This window comes from Suricata suricatta, chromosome 11 (assembly GCF_006229205.1).
Source record: "Suricata suricatta isolate VVHF042 chromosome 11, meerkat_22Aug2017_6uvM2_HiC, whole genome shotgun sequence".
Lineage (NCBI taxonomy): Eukaryota > Metazoa > Chordata > Mammalia > Carnivora > Herpestidae > Suricata > Suricata suricatta.
Window position 1 is genome coordinate 4,422,093 of NC_043710.1, and position 26,337 is coordinate 4,448,429.

The window sequence follows — 26,337 nt, forward strand, 5'->3', positions numbered from 1 at the left end:
TACATCCACACAAGAAGAAATGAGAATCTTCACTAATCTGGGAGGATAAAGCACCGAAACCTCCGACGTCACACGCCCGTTCAGTGTTTACTCGGGTGCACACAGGACCTCAGTAATCTGAGGGCACGCTAGGAGGTGACCGCCCTGGCCAGCCCGGTTTTGGGGGCCTTGTCCCCTGCGCCGGGCAGTGCCCTGTGGCTCATTGAGGTCACCTGCTCTCAAGATCAGTTCACTCTGCCATGGCCTTGAGTTTCTCTGCCTTCAGGAAATTATGACGCCCAATACCCCTTACTGTGAGCAGACTTTGCCCACCGTGACTTCAGACAGAGGCGGTCTAGCTGGGCAGCTCCCGCCGGTGCTGCTGCTGTGCCAGGCTCTGGCGCGGCTCTGCCCTGCTGTCCTTGGCCTGTCCATCGCCCCAGACTCACGCCCACCCTTGGGCCCCTTGCCAGGCTCAGCAGTTCGTTTTTTTATTGTGACAGCAGTCCGTGTGGAGGGAGTCATCAATAAGACATTAGTTTGAGCCAAAATTCCTTTTACTAACAAGCTGATCATCGCTGGCCACGTCAAGCAGGGTGTAGACGCGTGGCCACGGGTTTGGGTGGTAGTGGGCGGTAACGGCACAGACGTCACCGGGGGTGTGAGTGATGGCCAGCGTGTGGAAAGGCCACAGGAGCTTGGGTGGGAGGGCATTTACTTTTTATGCCACTTTGGGCATCTGCTTCCAAGTCTCCTTTTGATGGCCACCGGAAACAGAAGATGGATGCTGAAAAGCCTAGAAAGCACACCTCATGCCGAAACCCTGGAAAAGAGCATGGCCAAAAATCTAGCAAAGCCTGGCTTTCCGGGGCCCACCCCCCAGCCCTGTCGTAACAGCCGCTGAACAGTGTGGAGGGTGGGGGGTCTCAGAACGTGTGCCTGAAGAGCACATCTGGCAGCCAGCTCACTTCTGGCCCAGAGCTCGGGCGCACGGGGGGTGTGGCCAGAGGAACACCGCGGGTGGCCTCCCCTTGGGAGGAGAAGCAGGTGAGGCGAAGCCGTGGGGCCAGGTATGGCCCCGGAGCCCCACCGCAGCTGCGCTGGCCTGTGACGTCCGAGGGACACCAGGGAACAGCTCCCGGGCTGGTAGGCCACAGCCAGTGTGTCCGCCGGCCTGCCTCAGCGCTGCTGGGCACGTCAGGGCCACCAGAACTGTGGACTGCCAGTCCAGCATCTTCCTTCGCGCCCATGTGTGAAAAGCACCGCCCCAGCGAGCCAAGGGAGAGCCGCCCTTGTTCTGGGGTGAGCCTGGGGCCGTGTTGCTCTTGGGCTGCTGTGAACAGGGGCTCTCGTATCCGCGTGGCCCGGGCCTTCTGCCGGGCAGGGGGCAGCGCTGCTCCTGGCGCTCTGTGGCCTGCGGTCGCTCGTCACGCGGTTATGATTCCCAGAGGATCAGGACCACTCGTGGCCCTGCCGTTCAGGGCGCTGTGCCTTTGACAGTGAAGCGTGCCCACAGCGAACACCAGGGCATCTAAATCTCCTTGCAGGTAACATTTTGATGCTGGAAGGCAGAGAGAACTCTGACAGGCAGAAACTGATGCTCATCGACTTTGAGTACAGCAGTTACAATTACAGGTAACACGCTGCAGTGGATGCCTTCACCCCGGGATCCAGGAGGTTAATGATATGCAGAGGAAACAGTCGTAGGAGAAAACAGGCAGCAGGGCCGACAGGATACAGCGGGAGCCGGTGCGTTTTGGCCCAGTGGCCGGCAGTGGCGCGTGAGGCCGCCCAGGCCTGTTCTCTGTGTTACTGGCCAGCCGTGGTGTGAGGAATCCGAATACAGAATCTGAGGTTTTGTTGGTGTGAGACGTCAGAGTACGGAGTGCAGGAGAATGCTCTTGAACGATTGCTCTTTTTTTTTTTAAGTTATTTATTTTGAGAGAAGAGAGTGTACACGTGCGTGCAAGGGGGCGGGGGCGGGGGCAGAGGGAGGCGGAGAGAGGGTCCCAGGCAGCCACCCCACTGTCAGCACAGAACCTGATGCGGGGTTCGATCCCACAAACTGAGATCATGGCCTGAGCCGAAATGAAGAGTCAGATGCTTGATCAACTGAGCCCCCAGGCGCCCCTTGAGTTGTGGGTCAGGTGCCACTTCTGTACCTTCAGTCGGCTGTGGTTCAGGTGCCCTGTTGGCTCTCCGTGTCACTGACACCGTCCTCAGGGGACAGCGGGAAGGACAGCTCGTTGCTGGGAGGGGTGCTCACAACTCGGCTTCTGTCCTTCTCTGGCCAGAGAGCCTCGGGCCACGGCCAGGCGCCCCGTTCTCAGCCTCTCTCCCCTCTCTCTCAGGGGATTCGACATTGGGAATCATTTCTGTGAGTGGATGTATGACTATAGCTATGAGAAGTACCCTTTCTTCAGAGCCAGCATCCTGAAGTACCCCACCAAGAAACAGCAGGTAGGAGACGCCCGTGCGTGGGCTTGATCGTGGGCGCCGCGTGAGGCAGCTCCGCGCGGTTCGAATCGGTCACCTCTTCAGTTTCGACAATGCCCTTTTTACACTGAAGGGCAGTTCAGCAAACCCCTTTGCTCTAAAATGCGATTTTGTGTCAATACACAGACTTGCATTTTAATCCCTGCGCCAGAGATAACTTGTATTCAGAAAGTAGTCTCTTTTGTGGTTCCTTCTAGTTTTTTCCAAAAAATCTCAGCCTCCATTCTCCTTTCTGGCTTTCTTTTTGGGGATCATGGTATTTCCTGTGTGTGTTTCCTTCCCTGCAGACAGAAGTAATCTTTTGGGCCCTACGACTCAGTAGCTGCCATGGTGTCATGAGCGGGGGATGCCGTCCTGAGCAGGGGGGTGCCGTCTGAGCAGGGGGTACTGTCCTGAGAATGGGGGTACCATCTGAGCAGGGGGTAGATGGGCTGTGTGAAGAATCACCCTGTGGGAATTTTCCCCTTCGGAGCCCCTACTCCATTCCTCAGCCCACTGCTGGGGCAGTTGAGGCGAAGTGGGGAGCAGCCAGGTTGCAGAGAGGGTGCCCCAGGCCTGCTTCCCTGAGCCTCTGCCTGGGGGGCAGCTCCACTGCCTTGGCCACCCCCTGCAACCGAACCGCCCTTGCCATGGAACCCCTGCTGGACAAGCAGCATTTCAGAGAGGTCGGGGCGGCGTGAGGACAGGGATGTGCTCAGCCACTGCCGTGACTCGCTCAGGAGGTGTCCCTTGGACACTCCCCTGCGCCAGGCAGGGGACAGTGTCTTCAGTAGATGGCCCCCTCACCCGGGCAGCCGTCCACATGTTGACCTGCTGTGGGACCAGGGCTGCGTTGCCCTCTTCTGGCCACATTGTAGGGCCAACTGTGATGAACTTGAGTACCAGTTGACCAGGTTGGTTCTGGACCTCAAGGTCATGCCGTGTGAGGAGGAAGGATGGGGAAGAGTAGGCCATTTAGCCCAAGGAAGAGGAAACAGCAGTCTTCAGGACTTTGAATTTTTGCCTCACTGAGAAGAAAGAGACCTTTGTAAAAACTGGGCAGACCTGCAGGTGAGAACTCGAAGCCAGGGAGAGGGGTTTTCATCTGAAGGCAGGTTTCCTGTTAACGGCCCGCAGAGCTGTGTGACTGCCAGCACCCACTGCACAGCAACAGAAATGCAGCCGCGGGTCTTGACTGGACCCCCTTTCTGCACTGCCTGGGCACCCTCACATTCATCTCACTATGGCCCGTTAATGAGAGGTTTTAAAATCTTAAACCAGCTTGGGATTTCTAAAATAAACCATTTGTGTGAGGTGTGTTATTTTGGAGCGCTCTCTTGGATCCCGTTAAGCAATCTCTTGGGAGTTTGACACCTGCGTACGTATGCGGAATGGGCACTTAATGTTCATTTAAAAGTCATTAGTCATAGCTGCTTTTGGATAAAAGTTATACTAGTCTAAAAAAATGAGTTGGGTGTCCCTTTTTCATTTTCTGGAACAAATTTAAACATGATGTTCTTTGAAGATTTGGTAGACCTTGCCTGTGAGAAAACATGGGCCTAGAACTTTTTGGGAGGGAAGGTCATGAACGGTGACCCCATCTCTTAGGGTGTTGATCGACTCAGATTTTTTGCTGACTTGAGCATGTAGCATCCCCTGGAAATTAACCCATCACGTGTGGTGGTTCAAGCACGGGTTTTAGAAACCACTGTGCCGTTTGATCCTGATCTGCTGGTGACTTCACTGTCCCCTGCTGCGTCTGTGCTGGCATCCCCTCCGCAGAACTCGCTGTGATACTGTGAGGCACGAGGTGATGTGCAGACAAGTGCTCAGATAGTGTCTGCTGCATAGAATTTACAGGGGCCAGTGGCCCCCTTTTCTGGGCAGGTCTGCTCCTTCCAGAACCCCCTGCGAGGATGGTGGCCGGGCTGGAAGGATGCCTTCTTGGGGGAGGGGTGCAGAGCGTGGAAGCCGGTTTTGGAGAAGGGAGAGGCCAGCGCTGGTAGAGCGGTGGTGTTGGCATTCCAAGTAGGTCATCAGTTCCTGGCATTCTTCTAGGTCAAGTACCTGATGGCTCATTCTGTCTTCATAAAGGAGAGCAAGCAGTGGTCGGCTGTGTTCTGTATAGTGTGAAATACTGAGGGATGGGGATCTCCTAAATCCTGATCCAAGTGTGGACTACGTGTGGGGCCCGGTAGACCCTCTTCTCCCAACCAAAATTAGACATGGCCAACGGACAGACATAAATGTGTAAATAATCATGGCACCTCAGAGGGGGAAGGCCCCCCCGCATAGTCTGGTCAGTTCTTCCCCTCGGGGGGCACCTGCCCATACCCTTGGGCTCCCTGGCGCCTGCACCTGGGCTTGCTGCGGTGGCCCCACACAGATGCCAGCCAGTCTGGGGAGACACGAGATGTAGGCTTTGCGACCAGACCTTGGGAAACAGGAGTGTGAATTAGAGTCTACCTTTCTCTGGAAGTCGTCATAATGTCCTGTACCCGTCTTGCCAACAAGACGGCATTGGGTCCGTTAAAACTCTGACAACAGCTTGGAGCTCACTGCCGGATCAGCGAGCTTCCACACTCCCCACGCCTGGCACGGCGCTGCTCGCGCTCAGCTGGGCCTCCTCTCGGTGTCTCTGGTGACGCAGGGGGTCCCCTGGGCGCGTGGTGCTTCCTGACAGCTATGGACACCGTCTGTCTAACCATCACTGACTCTAACGTAATTACTTTTTTTTAAAGCTCCACTTTATTTCCAATTACTTGGCTGCTTTCCAAAATGAATTTGAAAACCTCAGTAATGAAGAAAAGTGCGCTATAGAGGAAGAAATGTTGCTTGAAGTCAATAGGTAATTCTTTTCTTTTATTCATAAAGATAACTTCTGTTTATAGAATATAATTAGGATGACTGCTTGCGATCATGAGTATTTTAGGAGCTTTTTTTTAATGTTTTGTTTATTTTTAAGAGAGAGAGAGAGAGTCAGCGTAAGCAGGGGGAGGGGCAGAGGGAGAGGGAGACAGAAAATCCGAAGCAGGCTCCAGGCTCTGAGCTGTCAGCACAGAGCCCAAAGCAGGGTTTGAACCCATGAACCATGAGATCATGACCTGAGTCGAAGCCGGACGCTCTGACCGAGCCACCCAGGCACTCCAGGAGCTTCTTTATAAACATACCTCTTTAGGACTTGTACTTTGTCAAAAATGGAACATTTGACACATCTCCAGATTTCAGCAGGTGCGGGGAGCAGGGTCAGTGCACAAGGTCAGAATGCTTGGGTGGTGTCCCGAACTGTAATCCACGCATAAGACTCAGCAGTACAAGGCTGTGCCACCCGCGGCCTGTGCACTCTTGTTGCCTGGTGCTTGTGAAGTGGTAGGCACCACCCATCAGTTCTATGTTTCTTCTAAAAAATAATTAAAATTGTGAGCAGTGGTTCTGAGTCTTTTTTTTTTTTAATTTTTTTGTTTTATTTATTTTTGAGAGAGAGAGAGACAGCATGAGCAGGGGAGGGTCAGAGAGAGAGGGAGACACAGAATCCGAAGACAGGCTCCAGGCTCCGAGCTGTCAGCACAGAGCCCAGTGCGGGGCTCGAACCCACAAACTGTAAGATCATGACCTGAGCCAAAGCCGGACGCTTAACCAACTGAGCCACCAGGTGCCCCGAGTCTTGCTTTTTAAACTTTGTTTCAACAGCTCTCAAAGGGCTGTGAAACTTGTAGGATTTCTAAAGGTTCAGACCCCTGTTTATCATACACACTCATCTCTTAAGTCTGGAGCCCTGAGTTACTCCCATTCTTTGGGGTGTCTTAGGAGATTCTTTGGGAAAAATGTCTCCGTACCTTGGGGCACCTTGTTCTGTCCTGCCCACTTAGCACAGACCACGTCTTCCTGGTCTTCGGAAGTGTCCACACCCCTGTCGTGGCCACCCTTGCCGTCCCCAGGGCTCCCCTGTAGCATGGAGCTTCCCTCTCTGCTTTGGGAATGGGCAGAAAGTAGAACAACGGAAGGGTAGCCCGAGGGGCGTGCAGAGGGTCGGGGAGCACGAGCGGTCAGGTGTGAGGAGGATACCAAAGCGTTCAGTGAAGCCGTGGGCACTGTTGTGAGGGGCACATGGGTTCACAGTGACCGAGGCCACCGGGCGGCCTAGAGACGGGGACTGGCACACCCTCCTGCCTCGCTGCTGTGCGAGGGCGGGGGGAGGGGGAGGCGGCACCCTACCCCCGGCCTGCGTTTTCCTCCTCGCGCTGCGTAAGGCGCGCAAAGGGTTTCTGGTGCTGTGGGCTCGCACGCGTGGCAGAGTGTCTCTTTCCCAGCGTAGCCTGTGCCCGCCTGCGTGGCCCCTGGCCTCCGTGGGAGTCCCGTGACCCTGGCCGTTCCGCACGGCGTGTGCGGCCGCCCCCAGCCAGAGGTGGGCGGGGGCCGGCAGCGGCACGTCCCGCTTCTCGGTCCCTGGGGCCCGTAACCCCGGCGAGCTGGCCAGGGCAGACCCCATCTGCATCCGGATGAGGTCAGATGCCCGCCTGCAGGAAACCCCGTCATCGGGCTGCGGCTGCTGCCACACGTCTCACGTGTGTCTCCTGCTTCTGTGATTCCAGGTTCGCCCTCGCGTCCCATTTCTTCTGGGGACTCTGGTCCATCGTGCAGGCCAAGATCTCATCCATTGAATTCGGGTACATGGTATGTTTGGGGGTGGTTTTCTCTTCTAGTCTCAGACCGTCGTTAACGATGTTTGTGGATGCGCGGTGGTAAATGGCCATCCTTTGCCGAGGGCTCCCTGTGACCCCGAAACTTCTGAATGGGGCGACCCGCCACCGGGACAGCAGGCTCAGGCCAGGCAGCTGCATAATTTAACCCATGCTCACTGGCTCCGCATCTGCAAAGCGAGGTGGCCAGCAGGCGGCCACTTCCTGCTTCAGAGAAGGGCTGGGTGGTCCTGTGGTCCCCTGGGGGGTAGAACCCGGACCCTAGAGGTCCAGCCCTTGATCTCAGTCCCTTCGGACACAAGGGCCAGCAAGTGAAGGAGCACAAGGGTGTCTGCCTGTGCCCTGAGTGTTTTCCCGGCCGTCAGGGCCTGTTCTCCAGCCGGGGGCGCCGAGCTCCCCACTGCGGAATGAGGCGGCCCGGCTACGGCCGGCCAGTTTGACAAGCCAGGCTGTCGTTCCTTCTGACTTTAGGAACCGTCCTCGACATAGAGTTTGAACCTCCAGCTAAGCCCTTTGCTGCCCTGTAGTAAGTGCTGGGAGCGCGTCCCAGCGCCGGGGCATGCGGACTCTGTAGTGAGCACCTGGCTTTGGGACAGGAGTGGGGAGGGACTAGTTCTCCTCCCCTGGCCCCACGAGGTGACCTCTGCCTCCAGGCAGGAGGTGACCCCTGCGTCCAGGCGAGGGGCTCGGTGGTGCACAGATGGTGGGAGACACACAAAGGGGAGTGTGGGTTTTTAAGGCAGATTTAGAGTCGTGGTCAAGTGATTATTGTAAGACAAAGCAGACATCAAAAAAATATTACCAAAGATGAAGAATAATTTTATAATAATAAAGGGATCAATTAATCCAGAAGACATTAAGAAAATCATAAGTGTGTCTGTAACTGTGTTGCTTCAAAAGACTGTGAGGCAAAACCTGGGAAAATGGACAGAGAGAGAGGCAGACCCACGGCAGACCTCTCCCTTGGGGACAGCAGAGCCAGAGGAGGGGCGGAGGAGTGGACGGCACCCACCGGCCTGAGGCGTTGACACCTGCCTTGCTCAGTGACTATGGAACGTTCCTCAAGATGGACCGTCTGCTGGGCATTCAGAAAACAGGTCTCAAGTGGAAAATAATTTAAATATAGAGGACATTCTCCGACCCTGTCCCAGTAGAATTTAATAGGATATCAACAACAAAATCTTGAAATTTCTTAGTTATTTGAAAATTTAGCAGTATATCTAAATAAACCCTGGATCAAAGAAGAAATGAAACCATTAGAAAATATTTTGAGCCAAATTATAGTGAAAACACAATATATCAGAATTTATGAGATATAAAATAATGTTTAGAAACTTGTGACTTTGAAGGTTACACATTTGTATTAGGTAGGAAAGTGTCAAACCAGGACCTTAAGAAACTAGAAGGAGGAAAACTAGTTTAAGCTTAAAGTCAGAACTAAATAAAAATAAGAGCAGAAATCGTTGAAATACAAAATGGATGGAAAAAAAAAGAGAAAATCAATGAAACCAAAAGTTGGTTCTTTGAAAAATTCAATAGCATTTATGAACTTTTGGCTGAATTGAACAAGTAACTGAAGACCCACAGCCGATGTCAGGTGCAAGGGCGACATCACTACAGATCCTATGGGTGTTAACAGGGTAAGAGAATGTTACGGACAACTTCATTCCCACAGATTGACAGTGCGCATGTGCAAATCTCTTGGAAGATACAAATTACCAAAACTGACGTAACAAGTGATCGTGTATTTACTGAATAAATTGAATTCATAACCAGAAAGGAAGAAGAAAAACTGCCTTTATTTTATAGGTGACATGATCATGTACAGGAGAAAATATAAAGGAATCCATGGAAAAGCTAGTTAAACTATGCAGTGAGCTTATCAAGGACACAGGATACAAGGGCCATGTACCAAAACCAGCTCCATTTCCGTAGGGCAGAAATAGTTACAAATGAAATGTCACTGTATTTACAATGGCATAAAAGTGTGAAATACTTAGGGAGAAGATTTTTTATATATGTGTATGATCTCTACACTGAAAGCTGTGAAACATTGCTGAAAGAACCTAAGTGGAAAGAAGGACTGCATTTATGGCTTCAGAAGACTCAGTATTAAGAATCTGTTCTTCCCAGACTGATCTCCAGAGTCTCCATGGTCCCAGTCAAAACCCCTTTTTGGCAGAAACTGATAAGCTGATTCTAAAATCTTTGTGAAACTAAAACTTCTGAACCAAGTCGGAAGACTCATTCTGCCAATCGCGAGATGTGTCAAGACAGTGTGGCGTCGGTGGAGGGACGGACATCAGTCAGAAGGAGCAGAGGCCACTGTGCGGAAACAGCCTCACACATACAGCCAGCTGATCCTCAGTAGAAGGGCCACAGTGACTCGTGGGGAAAGGGTTATGATGTGGGAAAAATACTGAACCTTGATCTCCTGCCATACGCAAAAATTAACTTGAAAGAGGTAACAGACGTCAGTGTAAAAGCTCAGACTACCTATGTCTGGAAAACACAAGAGAAGCTTTCTGACCAAGGCAGAGATTTCTTAGGTTACGTTAAGCGCTGACCATAAAAGTAAGTTGGGCTTAATCAAAGTTAAAAACTTTGGCTCTTTGAATGACATCCTTAAGAAAATAAAAAGGCAAGCACAGACTAGGAGAAAATGTTGTAAATTTATATCTGACAAGGACTTGTCGTTAGGATGTAGAAAGAACTCCCAACTTAGCAAGAAACCAAACCTACTGTATAAACAGGCAAGAGATTCGGACGCCTCTCGGAAGATGCGCAGATGGCCAGCACACACCGTTTTGCCTGCCTGGAGTTAGTCATGAGAGGAGATGCAAATCAGGTCTCCAGTGTGATTCTCTACACACCCGTGGCCGTGGCTACAACTTGAAGACGCTGACAGCATCAGATGTTAGCAAGGGCGCGGAGCAGCCGGAACTCGCGTAGTGGCCGAGGCCGGTGGGGAGAGGCTCTGACCAGTCTGGAAGACAGGCTGGCCGCGGTGTTGATCCGGGAGACCTGAAGGCAGAACTGGCGCTGGGCTGCTCATGGCAGTAGCCTGGAACTGGAGACGCTCTCCGTGCCAATCAGACGAGTGGATAAAAGGGCCGCGTTAGACCCATGTGATGGAGAGGTACCCACAGTAAACCGGAACGAACCCAGATGCTCACTACAGTGTGGCTGAGTCCCAAAAATGTTACGCTGAGTGACACAAACCAGACAAAAGGGCACATCCTGGACGACCGCATTTATGGAAAAGCTTCCTACTAGCAGCCCGTGCTGATGGAAATCGGTTCAGGGGCTGCCTGTGGCCAGGCAGAGGGGTGGGGCCCATGGAAACGTGAGCGTGCTGGAATATTCTGTATCGTGATTGTGGTGCTGGTGCTGCACTGGATGTACGTATTTGTGAAAACCGTCCAGCTGTGTGCTGGGTGTGAAGGAGTTAATTTTAGTGGCATAGAAGTTACACCCCAACACTGAGTTCTAAACAGCGATGCTAGTCTTCTGGCAGTTAGCGTCACACCCTTTTCAGTTTGGAGCAGGTGCTTAGGAGATGGCATTGTCCACCCTGACAGATGGGTGGGGGAGCAGGCCCAGCGACACGCGTGGCTTGACGGTGCTTGTTCTCAAATGCACAGACCTGGAGACCAGCTTTTCTTACTTCCCTCCCACATTCTGGGCAGTAATGCTGTAGGGGGTTCCAGAAAACTGATGGTGCGTCCTTTTCTGCACCTCTGTCCTCTACTCGCTGACACCCCGGGGACTTTGCCTTTGAGAGAGGGGCCCTTGCTTCCGTCAGTGTCTGCTGCAGCGTTCCAGGAAGACAAGATGGTGGACCATGGCGGCGCCCAGTGTGTAGGCGGAAGTCCTGTCCGCATTGCAGGGCCAGGGTGGCCAAGGTGGCTGAGCTCGGTGTCCGGGCTCCCGGACAGCCAGAGCTGTTCTGTTCTGTGCCCTCGGCGGTGGGGCCCTGCCCTGTGGGGGGAGGGGTGGCCGTGGGCTCTGGGCGGAAGTCGTTGGTGAGGCTGCTCTTCCTTCTGTCTCCTAGGACTATGCCCAGGCGAGGTTCGATGCCTATTTTGACCAGAAGAGGAGGCTTGGGGTGTGAGCGTGGGAGGCGCCGCCCGCTTCATCCCTGGACCCCGCGGGGGCGGCCGGGCCGGAGGGGCCCTCGGAGCTCCGACTGCCGGACCTGCGGCATGAAGGCTCGGACGTCTCGCTGCCCAGCGCAGATGTGTATGATACGAAAGACTGTATTAAAATTGAGTAGCCTTTATTTCCTATCTTGTTTGCAGTTTCGCTAGGACTCTGCGATGACATCGGGAGGCAGGGACGTAGTACGATGGTGCGATAGTGCGGTGTCTGAGAGCGCCTTCCGCCTAGAGCAGGCGGCTCACGTTCGGGGCTGGAGGTTTCCGGCGGATACGGCAGGGGTAAACCGTGTCTCTGCGGGCACTTTTCTTGGTTAATGTTGATTTTTTCAAGGAAGTGAGTTAACGTGCTGGTGAACCCGGCGGCCGGGCTCCCTGGGTAACCGTGTGTGTAGACGAGGCTCGCTCCCACAGGTGGCGCATGAGCCAGGACCGACTGTGACGTTGCCCTGCGGCCACGAGTCTCCGAAGCTGCTCCTTTGCCTTCCGGTCCACGTGGCAGCTGCACCCCCAGACCGTAGACGGCGCGGGAGGGGGGTGAGCTGTTGTCTCCGGCCCGTAAACTAGGCCGCTGGGACCTGTCACGCCGGCGCATCGCCCACTAAGCAGACGTGTCCCCCGCCCTGTCCTCCGTAACTGAATGTGCTTCGGCCTCGGGCAAGTGGGCGGCCGTGGCCACAGGGGCTAGCCGAGGCGCGGTGGGGACCTGGGGACACAGGCGCCCCCCGCCTGCCCGCCCCAGGGGAAGCAGCGTGAGCCCTGCCGTCTGCAGCCTGTTCTCTTCCTCCTCCGCTCGGCTGAGATCTGGGGAGCCTGGGACCCGGCTGGCTGCCCTGGCATCGTCCTGCCCCGGGGCTCCCTCTGCTGGGGGCCATGGGGTGCCGGATGGGGAGAGGGAGGCCTGGCTTTGGCCCCCAGCCAGGTCCCCCCTGCCCTCACTGGTCCCCGCGTCCCTGACAGGGTCACTCTAGCGGGAAAGCGCAGCCAGTGTGTGGAACGTGGGGGCGTGGATGCGGTCAGCCGGGAACCCATCTCTAGTAAACGTCCTTTGGGATGAAATTTTTTTTTACTCTGAACTCTTACTGGAATTGTTTTTTGTGCATACATTTCTGCTACCAGAGATTGTATTACACAAACAATAAAAACATACAAACCGACGATCCTCGCTGTCACCCTTGGGTGTGTCCTAAGTCTCAGGCAAGGCTCCCAACCCACCCCCCTCCCTGTAAAGCCTCTAGAAGGATATAGAATCTAGGAGCAATGGTACCTGCTGGAGGAAATCGAATGGCTGGCCGGGCCAAGGCAGGAGGGAGATTTTCCGCTACTCACCCTTCTAGACATTTAAAATTGTAACCGGGCAAGCGTGGTTTGGTCCCCAAGCAGTAAACCCACCATCCTGCCCCCCTGCGTGAGGTCTCCCCCAGCGCGATGTCACCCTCCTTCCTGTGCCCGCCGTCTCTGCCGTGTGGCCCCGCCGCGTCTGGGGGCTCCGAGCAGGGCCGGCCTGGGCCCAGGGGTTGGGCTCCTCCCAGCAGCTGGCCAGAAGGAGTCAGGCCACCCCGCCTTCTGTGCCCAGGGCACGGCTGGGCTCAAAGCGGCCTTTGTTCCCGGGGCTTCCTGCCGGAAGGGCCACCTTGCAGCTCTGCAGCCCGAGGGAGCAGGGCCTCTGAGGAGCACTGGCGCTGCCTCCCAGCCGGTGGTGGGACCCAGGCCAGAAAGACGTGCCAAGTGCCAAGTGCCGTCATCCGCCCACCAGCCTCGGGGCAGCAGGACCGGGCACCCAGGGAGGCGAGGGACCGCAGCTTCCCCTGAAGAGGTGGCGGGGCCTGGAGGCCAGTTCCGCCTCATCCTCAGGGCCCGGGACAGCCGCAGCCCTGCTCCACAGGATGCGTGTGTGGGGTGTGTGTGTGTGTGTGTGTGTGTGTGTGTGTGTGTGTGAGCACTGCCCCATGTGGAGTGTGTGTGTGTGTGTGTGTGAGCACTGCCCCATGTGGAGTGTGTGTGTGTGTGTGTGTGTGTGTGTGAGCACTGCCCCATGTGGCGTGTGTGTGTGTGTGTGTGTGTGTGTGTGTGCTGCCGAGTGGAGAGCTCGCTCAGGTTCCACCGTCACAGGCTGCTCCTCACTCCATACTGTCATGGGTGCCAGGGTGGGGGTGGCACCAGGGCACAGGCGGAAATACTGGCCCATCTGTGCCCAATACCACCCTTCATGCCAGAGGATCCCGAACATTCTCTTAGAGCCAGTTTGCACATCCCCAAGGATGAGGAGCTCACCCCCCGCCAGTTTAGCCTGGGAAGACATTCATTCTGAACTAGAATGTGCTAGAAACATCTCTCCTCGGTCCTAGTTCTGCCCCCATTTCACCCCGAGGCTCTGGGATCACTGCAGATGTGCCATGGGGCCTCTCCCCAACTTCTCAAGGCCCCACATCCCACACCAGGGCCTCCCACCCCGCCGCACCCTGCACCCACTTCCGCTGCAGAGGAGGGGTGAGGGAGACGAGCATAAAGCGGGGTGCGAGCCCACAGCACCAGGAGGCCCGCGGGGTGAGAGCAGCCCAGGCCCAGAGCCCGGCCCTGCCTCCCCCGCGCCGGCGCCGTAGACAGGACCGCGCACAGGACCAACGAGCGGTTCCCAGGCCTTCAGCTTTATTTCCTGTCGCCGGAGCTAAGGGTGGGGACTGGGATGTGGCCTCGGCGGGCGCTAGCCCTCCTCCGAAGCGAAGGTGAAGGGGCTCAGCTTGTAGCCGGTGCCTGCGTAGAACTTGTTCTGGAACTCCACCCTGGGGGTGAGCAGGGCCGCGTCGGTGAGGGGAAGGCCCCGCCCTGCGCTGCCCCCCCCCCCCCCGGCCCGCGGGCCGCTCACCAGTGCAGCCGCAGCGCGTGCAGGAAGGCCGAGAGCCCCTCCATCACCAGCAGGATAGCCACGGTCAACACGGCGAAGGCGGCGAAGACGGGGACCAGCGCCACGGCTGCCACGCCCAGCTTGCGGCCCAGGCCCAGGCCCGAGCGCATCACCATGGCCCACAGGACCTCCGACAGCTCTGGGGGGTCAGGGAGGCTGCCGAGGGGGTGCCCGCCCGCCCCCGCGGCAGCCCGCAGCCCGCCTTCCTGTGGAGCTGGTGTTGGGGGGGACGTCTGCTCCAACACCCTCACTTCACAGAGTGGGCACCGAGGCCCGGAGAGGCGACCCGCCCGGGCCACCCAGCCAGAATCCCACCCCACTGCGCCCAGGTCACTCACGGGCGTGGGCCAAGCTCAGGGCCCAGAGGCGCAGGTAAGAGGCCGTGTTGGAGATGCAGCCCAGGCAGAACTCGATGGTGTGGATGGCCTGGTGCATGAGCACCTCGGACAGGACAAACTGGAGGGCGGGTGGCCGTGAGGGGCCGGCCGGGCGGCGGCCAGCACCCCGCACGCACACCCGGGGAGGCCACACCCACCTCGGCCCCCGCCCCGTCCTCGGAGCAGCCCGCTTTCTCCTCGTCAGAGCCCCAGCCGGCCACCGAGGCGTCGGAGGAGTCCAGCATCCGGGTCTTGTCCTCCTCCTGGGGGTGGGGAGCGGGTGGCATCAGCGGGGCCCACGCCGCCGCCCACTCACAGCCCCTTGGAGGCTGAGACGAGGCCAGGGTGGGGGTCAGACCTCCCGCCCGCTCTCTCGCCACCCTCCGGCCTCTACCGGCTGGCGGCCGGCGGGCTTCCTCTGCGAGCGGCCGCGGTGCCGCCAGCGCAGGAACAGCGGCGTGCCGAGCAGCAGGACGGGCACCATGACGAGGGCCAGGACCACCAGGGCAGACTGCACCGCTTCCTGCGGGGGGCGGGGGGGTCAGTCAGGTGCCCCCAGCGGGCCTGCGGGCCCCTCCCCCAGGCCACCTTGAGCAGGGCCGAGGCTCTCTGTAAGGAGTCCTTGGAGGGGAGAAGCTTCCAGCCCCAGGGGGTGCTCCACGCCCTCCCTCCTCCCTCGGCCCCCCTGTGCCCGCCCTCGCGCCAGCCCACCTGCCCGCGGAAGAGCGCCCGGTTGGTGGGGCTGCGGGAGAAGAGGAACATGTTGATGAAGTGGATGAGGATGCTGGGGGCCGAGGCGGCGCCCGCGGCCGAGACCCGCAGCCACTTGTAGACGATCAGGAAGACCAGGTAGCCGAACAGCCCCAGCAGGAAGACCAGCTCCGGCAGCGTCTCCAGGAGCAGCCGGTGCCACTGGCCGAAGTGCCTGCGCCGGCACAGGGGCGCCAGGTCACCGGCCGGCCGCCCCGCCCCCGCCGGCCCCAGTGCCCGCCCCCCCGGAGCCCAGGCACTCACACGTGGTTGAAGACCCCCAGGACCACCCCGAAGGTCATGTGGGTGACCCCTAGGATGACGGACATCTTCATCTTGAAGGAGTTGAGGAAGCTCAGGTGGTTGACGGCCAGGCTCCAGATCTGGGGGGGCAGGAGGGCTGGGGGTCACGCAGGGGGCTCCCCGCCCGGGCCTCTCGGCAGCCCACCTGGCCCCCTCTTCCCGCTGTGGGGCAGCAGAGGGGGAGACCCGCCCCAAGCCCAGCTCTTCCTAGCGTGGGGACACTGAACCCGGGACCTCCGGTGCCTCTGCTGCCTCCTCTGGAATATGGGACCCCTGCCACCGCGGACCTCGCGGGCGCATCAAGGGCACAGAACAGCGCCCAGCGCAGCAGGCCCAGAACAAGCCGAGGGCTGCCCTTCCTCCCACACGCTTCTCCACTTTCCGGAGCAAGGTGGGCCCCTCGTCCCTCTGGCCCCCCGCACCTCCCACACCCAGCGCCAGGCCGGGCACTCGGGAGGGGCTCGGCGAGCATGGCTGAAGAGGGGGTTAGGGTTAATGTCAGGGTCAAGGTTGGGTCAGGGTTAGCAGAGGAGCCCCGGCTTGGCCCTCCCACCTGCCTGCACCCCTTCGTGGCAAGCGGCTGGGACTCACGGGGTCAATGCCGAAAGGGTAGGGTCCCAGGAAGACGCCGGTGACGTTGGGGTCCAGGGTGAGCATCGGGTGCTGGGCCAGGAACTCGTCACTGTGACAACAGTGCAGGGTGGTCAGGGCCCGCAGGCAGGGCTGCAGGGGTCATGGTCGGGCTGCGGGGCCGCGGCCGGGCCTCACCTCCAGTCCGACTGGATGGCCATGGCTGCCACGCTCCAGCCAGAGGGGAAGATGGTGGTGGCACGGCTGAAGCACTCATTGTAGATGAAGCCGGTGTAGACGGAGAACAGGCCCATGAGCAGGAGCAGGTAGCGGCCACTGAAGAAGGTCTGCCAGATCTGGGGATGGGGAGTGGCGGGGGCGGGTGTGAGTGACAGTCCCGGCACCCCACCCCACCCGGCCCCCGGGCCGGCCCTCACCTCGTTCTGTGCTGACTTCACGGCCGGCCGGTTCTCCGCGAGCACCATGGCCAAGGCGAAGAGGAACATGAGCAGCCCGTGGCCCACGTCGCCGAACATGACGGCAAAGAGGAAGGGGAAGGTGATGATGGTGTAGGGGGCTGCGGGCAGAGGGGCCAGGGGTCAGCCAGGGTCAGCCAGGACCCCCAGGGATAGGGCCCACGCCCAGGCTCCGGGACCTCCAGAAACGTGGACAGGGTGTTGGCAAGGCAGGGCACCGACCGTGTGTCGGCATTCCAGAGCCCTAGCTGGGTGACCGCGGGCTAGTGACTTGACCTCTCTGAACGTCTGTTTCCGCATCTGTAAACTGGAGATTTCAATACTGCTGCTTCGTAGCGCTAAACTAGGTCCTGCTGCTGTTGTTAAAAGAGCCGTAGGGGCGCCTGGGTGGCTCAGTCGGTTAAGCCTCCGACTTCGGCTCAGGTCAGATCTCACGTTTGTGGGTTCGAGGCCCGCGTCAGGCCCTGTGCTGACAGCTAGCTCAGAGCCTTGGAGCCTGCTACCGGTTCTGTGTCTCCTTCTCTCTGCCCCTCCCTCTCTCATGCTCTGTCTCTCTGTATCAAAAATAAATAAAACATTAAAAAAATTTAAAAAAAGAGCTGTAAGCAGATGCTCAGAAAGAACAGAGCCCAGTGGCAGCCTGACTGGCACACGGCAAGTTCCAGAAGGTCCAGCTGCTCACCTGACCTCTGAGGTCCAGCTTTCCCTTCAGGGAAATGGCATTGCAAGGACCTCAACGCACATCCCTGTTAGGAGTTGAGTTGTGTCCCTTCCAAAAAGATACGTTCAAGTCCTGACCCCCACCTAGAAAGTGACCTTAATTTCAAGGTAGGATCTTTACAGACGTAATCAAGTGAAAAGGAGATTAGATTGGACCCTACCCCGCTAAGAACGGTGTCCTGACCAAAAGGGAAATTTGGGGGAACCTGGGTGGCTCAGTCGGCTAAGTGTCCCACTCTGGATTTCAGCTCAAGTCATGAGCTCACGGTGTAGGAGTCGCAGACCCGCGTCCGGATCTGTGGTGACAGCATGGAGGCTGGGTGGGATCCTCTCTCTCTCCCCGTCTCTCCCCCTCTGCCCCGCCTCTGCTCGTGCTCACGCTTTCTCTCTTTCAAAATATATAAATATGGGGCTTCTGGGTGGCTCAGTCGGTTGAGCGTCCAACTTCAGCTCAGGTCATGACCTTTCGGTCTGTGAGTTCGAGCCCCCCGTGGGGCTCTGTGCTGACAGCTCGGACCCTGGAGCCTACTTCGGATTCGGTGCGTCCCTCTCTCTCTGCCCCTCCCCTGCTCATGCTCTGCCTCTCTCTGTCTCTCAAAAATGAATAAATGTTTTAAAATTTTAAATATATATAATAAATTATGTATATAAACTTATATATGTGTGTGTGTATATATATATATATATATATATAAACTTTAAAAAAGTGGGGGGATTGGACACAGACACATTCCGTGGGAGAGGGCCACTTAAACGTGATGGTGGCCGTCTCCAAGCCAAGAACAGAAATCTGTCTGGAACGGAGTCTCCCACAGAAGGCAGCCGCCTGCTGACATGCAGACCTCAGACTTGCAGCCTCCGGGCTGGGAGACGGGACGAACCTGCAGTTTGAGCCCCTCCCCCACCTGGGGTGCTCTGTGGCACCAGCCCCAGTGGACTAATATCTCCCCTAAGTTCCTGCCCTGAGAGCCAGCGGCCGATGACCGCCAGGCTGTGTGGTGACCGGGCTCTAACCAGTCTGCCGACACGGAGGAGCTACGGGCACGAGAGGGGGGAGGGGGCCCCGGGTCAGCTCCAGGCTGCCGACCCTGCAGGACACATCCTCAGGTCCGCCCGTACCACCTTGGTCCGCCACGGTTCACCTCCTACACCCACTCTTTGGGCTCTGAGACCCACCATGGTCCCCCCTCCAGTGACACGGGAGCCGCGGGGCCACCGGCTTTGCTGCAGAGAGAGCTGTGTCTGGAGAGGGGAGCCGGGCAGACGACAGACCAGGTGCCCCAGGCCGCAGGGCTGCGGAGGGGGCTGGGGAGGGAGGAGAGCCCGCCCCCTGTGGCCCCTCCCGCACCCCTGCCCTCAGCTTCCTCCCCTGCCCCTGCCTGCTCCCTCAGGCCCCGTGGTCCCTGACTGTTCTCTCCCAGGAGCCCAGAGTCCCCATCTCAGGTGTGCCCCTGGGAGAGCCTGGCAGCACCCAATTCCAATTTCTTACAAACTCGGTGCGGCTGAAAAGCACATCTGCAGGCTGGCTGACTCTGGCCTCTGGGCGGCTGGTCTGGGGTCTGATGGCAGGCGACCTGCCCAGCATTGCTCTGAGGGCCAGACTATGAGTCCCATTTTACAGATGTGGAAACTGAAGCTCAGAGACACTAAGAAATATGCCAAGTCACGTGAGTCAGACCTCGAACCTGAGCCATTTCTACAGCCAAGCCTGTTCACACACCGCGGGGGCAGGACCCCCTGTAAGCCCGGATGGGGCAGTGGGGGGCGGCGCTGGGGATGAACACAAAGCTCCCCTGGTGCCGCCCCGCCCCCCGGCCTGCTGGCCACCCGCCTCTCAGCTCAAGACGGCAGGATGCGCCCCGTGTGGAGACCGAGGGCTCCGGGGCTCACCGGGATTGACCTCCTGGTAGCGGCCCACGCCGTAGGCGTCCACGATCCCCTGGAAGCTGGCCGTGAAGCGGTTCGTGCGGATGAGCGTGGGGGGCACTTCCCGGCAGGGGATGCGGTGAACCACAGCACTCACTCCTGCCTCGCTCTGGGGCACCCGATGGACAGAGGGATGAGACGAGACGGAGGGCGGGGACCTTCAGGACCGATTCACCCCACTCCGTGGAACAGGATGGCCAAGCGCCCCCTCCCCCCATTCCGGGAGAGCCTGGGAGGAGGGGACCGAGGACAGGGAGCCCCCTCGCCACATGTGAGAGCCGACCAGGCCCCGGCAGACGGCCATCACACCCATTTCACGGATGAGTAGCCTGAGGCTCCCCCCCAGTGGCCCCAGAGCACCCGGCCAGTGCCCGTCGAGCTGGCCTCCAGGGTGCTCTGGCCCATCCCAGGCTTCCACGACCTCAGGCAGGGGAGGGCTTGCTGGACTCCCTGGAGGGAGGGGAGCCCTGGCAAAGGCCTGGCATTGGGAATAGGCACCTGCCGGGTAGAGGAGGGCGGAGGACACCCCGCCACACTCACCGAGCTGTCCTGCAGCGCCTGCTGCACGGCGGGCAGGTCGCGTATGGCGCACCAGCCCTCGGCGATGAGGCACTTGTGCGTGGCGCTCACGCTGCACTGGTTGAGGGCCAAGTACACGGCCTTCATCTTGCGGACTTGCACCTGCCAGGGCGGCAGCAGCCGCTGCACCCGGGCCAGCACCTGGCTCAGGAAGCGCTCCGTCTCCCCCAGGACCTGAGGCCGGCGTGGGGGGCGGGGAGGTTAGGACCGGCAGGGGTGCGGCAGGCGGGGCGTCCAGCCCGGGCCCCGGTGCCCACCTCCTGCAGCTCGTGGCTCTGCTGCTGCAGCTGCTGCAGGGCCCCCAGGCGGCCCTCCTCGTGCTCCGCGTACGGGAAGACGGCGCAGCGGAAGCTGGTGGGGGGGAGGGAGGGGTGACGCGAGGTGAGGCCAGGGCGGCTACAGGGGCAGAGCAGGGGACAGGGTGGTGACGTGCAGCGGCCTGGGCACCGGGGCGGCCCCCCACGGGGCTCACCAGTCCGTGATCTTGCGGATCTTCTGCCCTATCTGCTCGCCCCAGTAGGAGATGAGGAAGGTCATCCACGTAACGGGCTCGCCCTGCAGGAGCGGCACCCACATCACCGGCGGCCCCGGCTCCGCCCGGGGTGCGCCCCCAGCCGGGTGACCCCCCTCCTCACCGTCACCGGGTCTTCCGGCTGCTGCTCCATCTCCTGGAAGCTGGCGATGAGGAAGCCGCGGCAGGCCCTCCAGAGCAGGCGCTCCAGGGCGGCGGCCTTGGACCGCTCCACCGCACCTGCCACGAAGCTGCGGGCCGGCGAGGCTGGGCCCCAGCGCCCCCTGCCTCGCCTGGGCCAGGTCCCCCCGCCCCCCGTCCAGGACAGTCACCGCCCACGGGGTCCTGGCCCAGGAGGAGGAGGCGGGGGGGGGGCACGGGCAATGGGGGTGGGCGAGGAGAGCACGGGACAAGGAACTGAAGGAGTTGGTCAGGGCCTCCGGCTCAGGAGAAGCTTGAAGGGCCCCGTACTCACTTGATCCGCAGGTCCTGGTGCGGGCCCCCAGGGGGCTGGAGCAGGGGGCTCCTTTCCAAGGGCCCATCTGTGTGGGTGGCTGCCACCTGGGAGCCGAGGGGCACCATGAGCCCCCACCCGGATGGGGGTCCGGCACCCGCGGCCCCGCCCGGGCCCCCCTCCCGGGACCCCCTCCCGGGCCGGAGCTGACCGGCGGGCTGTGGCCCTGGCCCAGCACGGCCGCGTGGAGCCGCAGCTGGTGCAGCTGGCCCCGCAGGGACTGCTGATTGCCCCGCACGTCCCGGAGCTCCTGTGCCAGGCGGTCCGTCTCCTCCTGGATGCGCAGCAGGTCCCGGGGTGGGGGCGCTGGCAGCCGCCCTTCGGGTGGGGACAGCACCTGCCCCGCCCGCCGCACCTCCTCCTGCAGGAACACTGGGTGTGGCGGGACAGGCGTCAGCGGAGGTCGTCCGGGGCCAACGCCAGCTCCTCGCCACTGTTAGCCGAGGGCTGCCTGATGGCTTAGGGGGTCCCAAATGCCACCCCAGACTCCGCTGGCCACCAGCTAATTGATTCACTGAATCCAAGACCCCCAGAAACCTCCCAGGCCAAACGTGAATCCCTGAAGGCCCATCTCCCCCTCCTGAGGTTGTGCGGGCTGTTGGCCCCCTCCAGTCCCCTGGCCACGCCCCCGCCCAGGCCCTGGGTGCCCCCAGCGGCGGTGGGTCAGGCAGGTCCGCCCTCGCACAGCAGGGGCCCCCGTGCTCCCACCCGGTCCCCTCAAAGCTATCAGTCAACCCAGAAAACTGTTAAATGTGCTCTACCCTCCTATCCTGGAGTCTCCTCCCGGGAGGGGTTGCCAGAGTGGGGTCCGGGGCAGGGGTCCCTCTTGTCTGGGTTAAAGAAGGTGCTGCTCCTTGGGGCACCTGACCCTGGATACTGGCCTCTGCCCACCCCAATCCGTGTCAGAGAAAGGTCCGTGTGCCCCTCCCCTGCTTACAAACCACGGTGGCTCCTGGCATCCACTGGATGAATGCCTAGGCCCTCATGTAGTATTCAAGGTCTCTTGCAAGCAAGCCCCATTGTCAAGGATGCCCCCACAGACCCCAGCTGCCCTATCCTGGCTCTTCAGGCCTGTCCTGGACCTCTCTTCTCTGCCTTCCACCTGGGGCACCAGGACTCTTCCTTTCAGGCCAAGCTCAACTGGCACCTCCTCCAGGAAGCCTGCCTGGGATGTGGGCCTGGGGGCAACTCACAGAAGGTTTTCTCCAACTCTTCGCAGCGTCGAACATCCCCCACGAAGCGTCTCTGGAAGGCGCTCACCGAGGCGTTGAGCTGTGGTTGCCGCACAGAGGGGTCAGTTTTCTGGGGAGGGGCCTGGGGAGGTCCCCACCCAAGGGCCCAGGCTTGGCTCTCTGCAGGCCACAGCTGCCTCCCCGCCCCCGACCACAAGGTGCTGAGGACACCATGAACCTCCAGATGCCCAACTGGAGACAGACCAGGCTCTGCGAGCTCCCGCGAGGGTGTGACAGGGCCTGGGAGGCAGGACGGCCTCGGCCGCCGGTGAGGCTGGCCTTCCAGGGGGCAGAGTATCAACGGCAGAGGCTGCCGGGATTCAAGCACAGCCAGGGGCCGCTCGGGGGGGGGCAGTGTGCCACCCAGGACGCCTGAGGTCAAGCGCCTCCCCCACCGCGTGTCCGGCCCTCCTACTCACGTCTCTGAACTCCACGAGGCCCAGCTCGCCAAGCTGGCTCACACACGTGTAGGCGGCGGAGGTGGGCAGGAAGAGCTGCACCAGCGCCACCTCCTCGCTCCGGAACATGGAGCCCATGGTCCTGCGGGGCGGGCGGGGGACGAGCGCTCAGTCAGGTGGACCACAGACCGCCCCCCATCAGGCAGGGATTCCGCCCACCACAGTCTACATAATCCACGGAATGTCCAGCTGCTAACCCCATCTGACAGACGGGGAGACTGAGGCCTGGGGAGCCTCAGAGGGGTGCGGAGGTTACACAGGAAGTAAGGGTAACTGGGAGTGGGGCCCACCCCGGCTGACCTCACAGCCTGACCTCACTCCGGCTCTTTCCCAGCGGCTGGGGCCCTGCTCTCTCCCTGAGGTGTCTGAGTGCGTGCTGAAGGGGTGGGGTCCCCTCCCGGAGGGCAGAGAGGCCTGGTGGCAGACATGCCCGCGAGGCCCAGACTGTCGGCAGCTGCTGTCCGCACAGGGGCGGGAACAGCCTTCCAGGTGTCGAAATCCACAAAATGAAACTGGAAACTGACACGGGCAGGAAGGGCCCGGCGGGGCCCTGCCCGAATGCCGCGGGAGGAGGCCCTGCAGATGCCCGGCCCACAGGCCAGAGCCCTGTGGCCGCTGCTCTCGGGGCCCAGGGCCAGCCACTGCCCCTCTGTGGGACTCAGTTTCCTTAGCTCTCAAGCCGTGGGGGAAAGGGACAGACACGAGTGAGATCCCCACCGGAGAGGGTGAACACCAGGCACCACAGTGCCCTGCTTGCTGTCCGGGGCCAGCCCAGCCGGCCACTTCCCCCGGACCTGGGTTACTTCAGTCTAATTAGGAAATGCAGCCCCGGCCCCAGCCTGGAGGAGGAGAAAAGGCGAGAGGCAGCCGAGGCTGCAGAAACACTGGGCCCTGGACAGGGAGGGGTGGCAGGAGGGGCCAGGTTCCATCCCCCGAAGGCCAGGGACCAGGGTTCAGAGCCCTGCCCAAACCGTGACTGGCTGTGTGACCTTGGGGGGGGTCTCTCACCTTCTCTGGACCTTCACTTCCTCTTTGGGTAAAGGGGATTTGGCCACCCCCAGGAGAGACAGGACCTGGGTAGGGAGATGACAAAAATAATGAGGGTCTCCAAGTAATCCCTTCACTCATACTACGTCGTTTAAAGCTGACAGAAATCCTGGGGGTCCAAGGACCTCGTGGGCCTGTCACAGACCTGGCCAGGCACTTGGAGAGTTGAGCTCTGGGAGCAGGCGGTCAGCAGGTGGCCAAGCCAGGCAGGAGTCTGGCCCTGGGGCTGCGGGGCTGGAAGGCCCGGCGCACAATATGTGCTCGGGGAGGCTGCTGTCTGCCCTGGGCACCCTGAAAGGCTGGGGGCTTGTAGGGAACCAGGGCTGGGGACCCAGGGGGAACGGGAGAGCCACACTGTACCCTTCACTCACAGGGCCTCGCCCTGGGCAGTTCCCTTGTGTGGGACAAGTTGGGGTGGGCTCAGTGTGTAGGGAGCTGGTCAGACACCCCCCCCCCATTTTAGGACTCCACTGGCTCACCCCTTCCCCCCATCCTCCCTGGCCCCGACCCAAGGGCCACCCCAGGCCCTTTAAAGGAGCAAATGAAGTTTCCTCAGTGCCGCGGCCTTCAGGGTCCAGGCTGCACCCTCTCCTTACTCTATTCCCCTTCCTGCTGGTCCCTCAGGGACTGAGGCTAAGGCTGACTCCAGAAACCCACCAGAGCTCTCCTCTAAGCCCCTGACCCAGGGAGGACCAGCTGGACTGGAGGGGAGGGCCTGAGGCCTCTCCTATCCCAGACCAGTAGGCTCTGGAGCTGGAGTGACCCTACTTGCCTCTAGCTCAGCCTCTTTCTAGTCGGATGGGCCTTAATCTCCTCATCTGTAGAATGGGTCCCACCCTCTGAGGAAGATGTCACAGAACAAGCTCTGATTGCCACCAGAGCGCCACCAGGCCCAGCAGAGTTGGGCTCAGTAGTTAGTGGCTGTTAACTCCCCATCTTCCTCTTCCTCTTCCCTTTCCCCCTCCTCCTCCTTGTCGCCACTGTGGCCCCCGCCAAGGCCTGACACCCGCCGGGCCGGCACCCTGAGTCTCGTCCACTGATCCAGCTGGGTGGGGGTTCCAAGATCCCCTCCCCGGCGCAGGGCGAAGCGAGGGTGGCAGACGGGGCTGCGGGCTCTGCAGGCCCCCGCCGGGGCACTCACCCCCGGGCCAGCCGCTCGCCGCGCCGCTCTGCTCTGTGCTCCGGGCTCTGCGCTCCCAGCCCCGGCGCCCACGCAACTCACTTTCCCCGGCGGGCGGGGCTGCGAGGGGCGGGGCCACGGAAGCCCCGCCCCGCCCCGTCCGGGCCTGCGGTCCCGACCGGGAGTCCCGTGAGCCGCCGGGAGGGTTGTGGCGCTCCGGCTGCGACCCCGCCCGCCCTCGCTTCCTGGAGGACCATTGGGGCATTGGGGGCGTGTGCCGAGGAGACCCGGAGACCGGAGCGGGGACACAGACCCGCGCCGACTGCGCACGCCCACGTGGCTGGGATGCGGGGAAGGCGTCCGTCCGGGGATAGCGGATGGGATCCCCCCCCACCCCCCCACCCCCACCCCCGCACCCTAGAGGATTCGCTGGGCCTATGGCTGAAGGGAGCCCCGCACGCTGAAGCTTGGGCTCCAAGAGCACCAGCACGCTCCCTCACCTCTGGGACTCCCGCCCAGTCGCACCCGGTCCTTCCACCTTCCTGCCTCTAACCACCCGGGGTGCACGCCTCAGCTCCAGGCCTGGGCTCTGTGCCCTTGGGCGGGTGCTCACCCTCTCTGGGCCCTTTCCCCGCAGTGGCAGCAGGACATCGAGGGTCAGGCCATGTTGTGTCGTTCCATTCCGGGCTGGGCACCCGATGTTGGCTGTCGGAGCTGGGGGTGTCGCAGAGACTTTGCTCGGGCCTGCCCCAGCACGCCCGCACTCTGCACAGGCCAACACCATACCCACCAAGGCAGAGGCGCAGGGGGCCCCTCAACTCCGGTGAGCCTTGAATCCCACATGGCAAGGTCCTCTGGGGGGGGAGGGGGGCGGGTGGAGCCCCAGAGCTGGGGTGGCAAGTTATAGCCAAGGTCAACGTCCTCTGGAAAGTAGGACCAGACCCACTGTTACAAAATGGCATTAGAGGTGTGCTACACACACACACACACACACACACAGTTTCTGACAAGTCAAAAGAGGGAAGAATCCAGTCAGGAGCCCGACCTGGTTGTACTGTTCTCCCCCCCCCCCAGCGACGTTGGGCAAGGGAGGGGGCGGAGAATCTCAAGCAGGCTCCACGCTCAACGCGGAGACTGACATGGGGCTCGACCCCATGACCCCAGGATCATGGCCTGAGCCAAGATCAAGAGTGGATGTTCAGTCCACTGAGCCACTCAGGCGCCCTGACCCACTTTTAGAAGTTTCTATTTATCTGTGCAAACGGAGGCTCCGCTACAATGACCTCACACTGGTGCGACCTGGGAAAAGCAAAATTCGAGGTAACGGGCCGTTCGAGCCAGCCTCATCACTGCAGAGCTCTGGGCGCACAGACCCTTCCCGGGTTCCGGTCTTCCCTTCCAGGCCTGCACTCACTTCTCAGCTCTGCGCCTTGCTCTTCAGGCCATGGGGGCCCGAGCAGGTCCTGGCCACTTCAGCACCAGCAGGCCCGCAGGCTGGCAGCAGTGAGGAGTAAAGGGTTTTCTGGGGAATGGTAGGG

The 26,337-nt window shown here is 60.2% G+C and overlaps 2 protein-coding genes across 5 annotated transcripts in view; one reads left to right on the forward strand and one right to left on the reverse strand.

Moving 5' to 3' along the window:
• Nucleotides 1–12,469, forward strand: part of CHKA (choline kinase alpha) — a 68,564-nt gene extending 56,095 nt beyond the window's left edge. The window contains exons 14-18 of the mRNA XM_029957368.1: nucleotides 1,527–1,614; nucleotides 2,331–2,439; nucleotides 5,196–5,302; nucleotides 7,047–7,128; nucleotides 11,209–12,469. Coding sequence (XP_029813228.1) covers nucleotides 1,527–1,614; nucleotides 2,331–2,439; nucleotides 5,196–5,302; nucleotides 7,047–7,128; nucleotides 11,209–11,268 — 446 coding nt within the window. The 3' untranslated portion in view covers nucleotides 11,269–12,469. The remainder of the gene's footprint in view (nucleotides 1–1,526; nucleotides 1,615–2,330; nucleotides 2,440–5,195; nucleotides 5,303–7,046; nucleotides 7,129–11,208) is intronic.
• Nucleotides 12,470–13,938: 1,469 nt separating this feature from the next.
• Nucleotides 13,939–24,894, reverse strand: TCIRG1 (T cell immune regulator 1, ATPase H+ transporting V0 subunit a3). Of its 4 annotated transcripts, none has more exons than XM_029956326.1 (21): nucleotides 24,821–24,842; nucleotides 23,641–23,705; nucleotides 22,594–22,714; nucleotides 22,136–22,214; nucleotides 21,094–21,314; nucleotides 20,904–20,989; nucleotides 20,553–20,679; nucleotides 20,390–20,472; nucleotides 20,175–20,268; nucleotides 19,879–20,091; nucleotides 19,303–19,447; nucleotides 16,654–16,793; nucleotides 16,415–16,572; nucleotides 16,238–16,328; nucleotides 15,608–15,726; nucleotides 15,305–15,335; nucleotides 14,952–15,116; nucleotides 14,752–14,856; nucleotides 14,555–14,672; nucleotides 14,178–14,355; nucleotides 13,939–14,094 (listed from the first exon to the last, which is right to left on the reverse strand). In XM_029956326.1, the coding sequence occupies exons 3-21, from the start codon at nucleotides 22,708–22,710 to the stop codon at nucleotides 14,016–14,018; spliced, it is 2,349 nt and encodes a 782-aa protein (XP_029812186.1). In that variant the 5' UTR covers nucleotides 22,711–22,714; nucleotides 23,641–23,705; nucleotides 24,821–24,842; the 3' UTR covers nucleotides 13,939–14,015. The 4 variants fall into 4 exon arrangements, with proteins under 4 accessions (XP_029812186.1, XP_029812185.1, XP_029812183.1 ...); XM_029956325.1 differs by having other exon boundaries at nucleotides 14,988–15,116; nucleotides 15,305–15,518; XM_029956323.1 differs by having other exon boundaries at nucleotides 15,305–15,518.
• Nucleotides 24,895–26,337: the final 1,443 nt, after the last annotated feature.

What these genes read in the sequence shown, in the direction of transcription:
- TCIRG1 (XM_029956324.1), bottom strand. Translation starts at nt 22,710, where the DNA reads ATGGGCTCCATGTTCCGGAGCGAGGAGGTGGCGCTGGTGCAGCTCTTC. An exon ending in AGCCGGAAGACCCGGTGACG is followed by an intron (nt 20,473 to 20,552) that starts GTGAGGAGGGGG and finishes CCGCTCCTGCAG; the next exon opens with GGCGAGCCCGTTACGTGGAT. An exon ending in TGAAGTCAGCACAGAACGAG is followed by an intron (nt 16,573 to 16,653) that starts GTGAGGGCCGGC and finishes CCCCATCCCCAG; the next exon opens with ATCTGGCAGACCTTCTTCAG.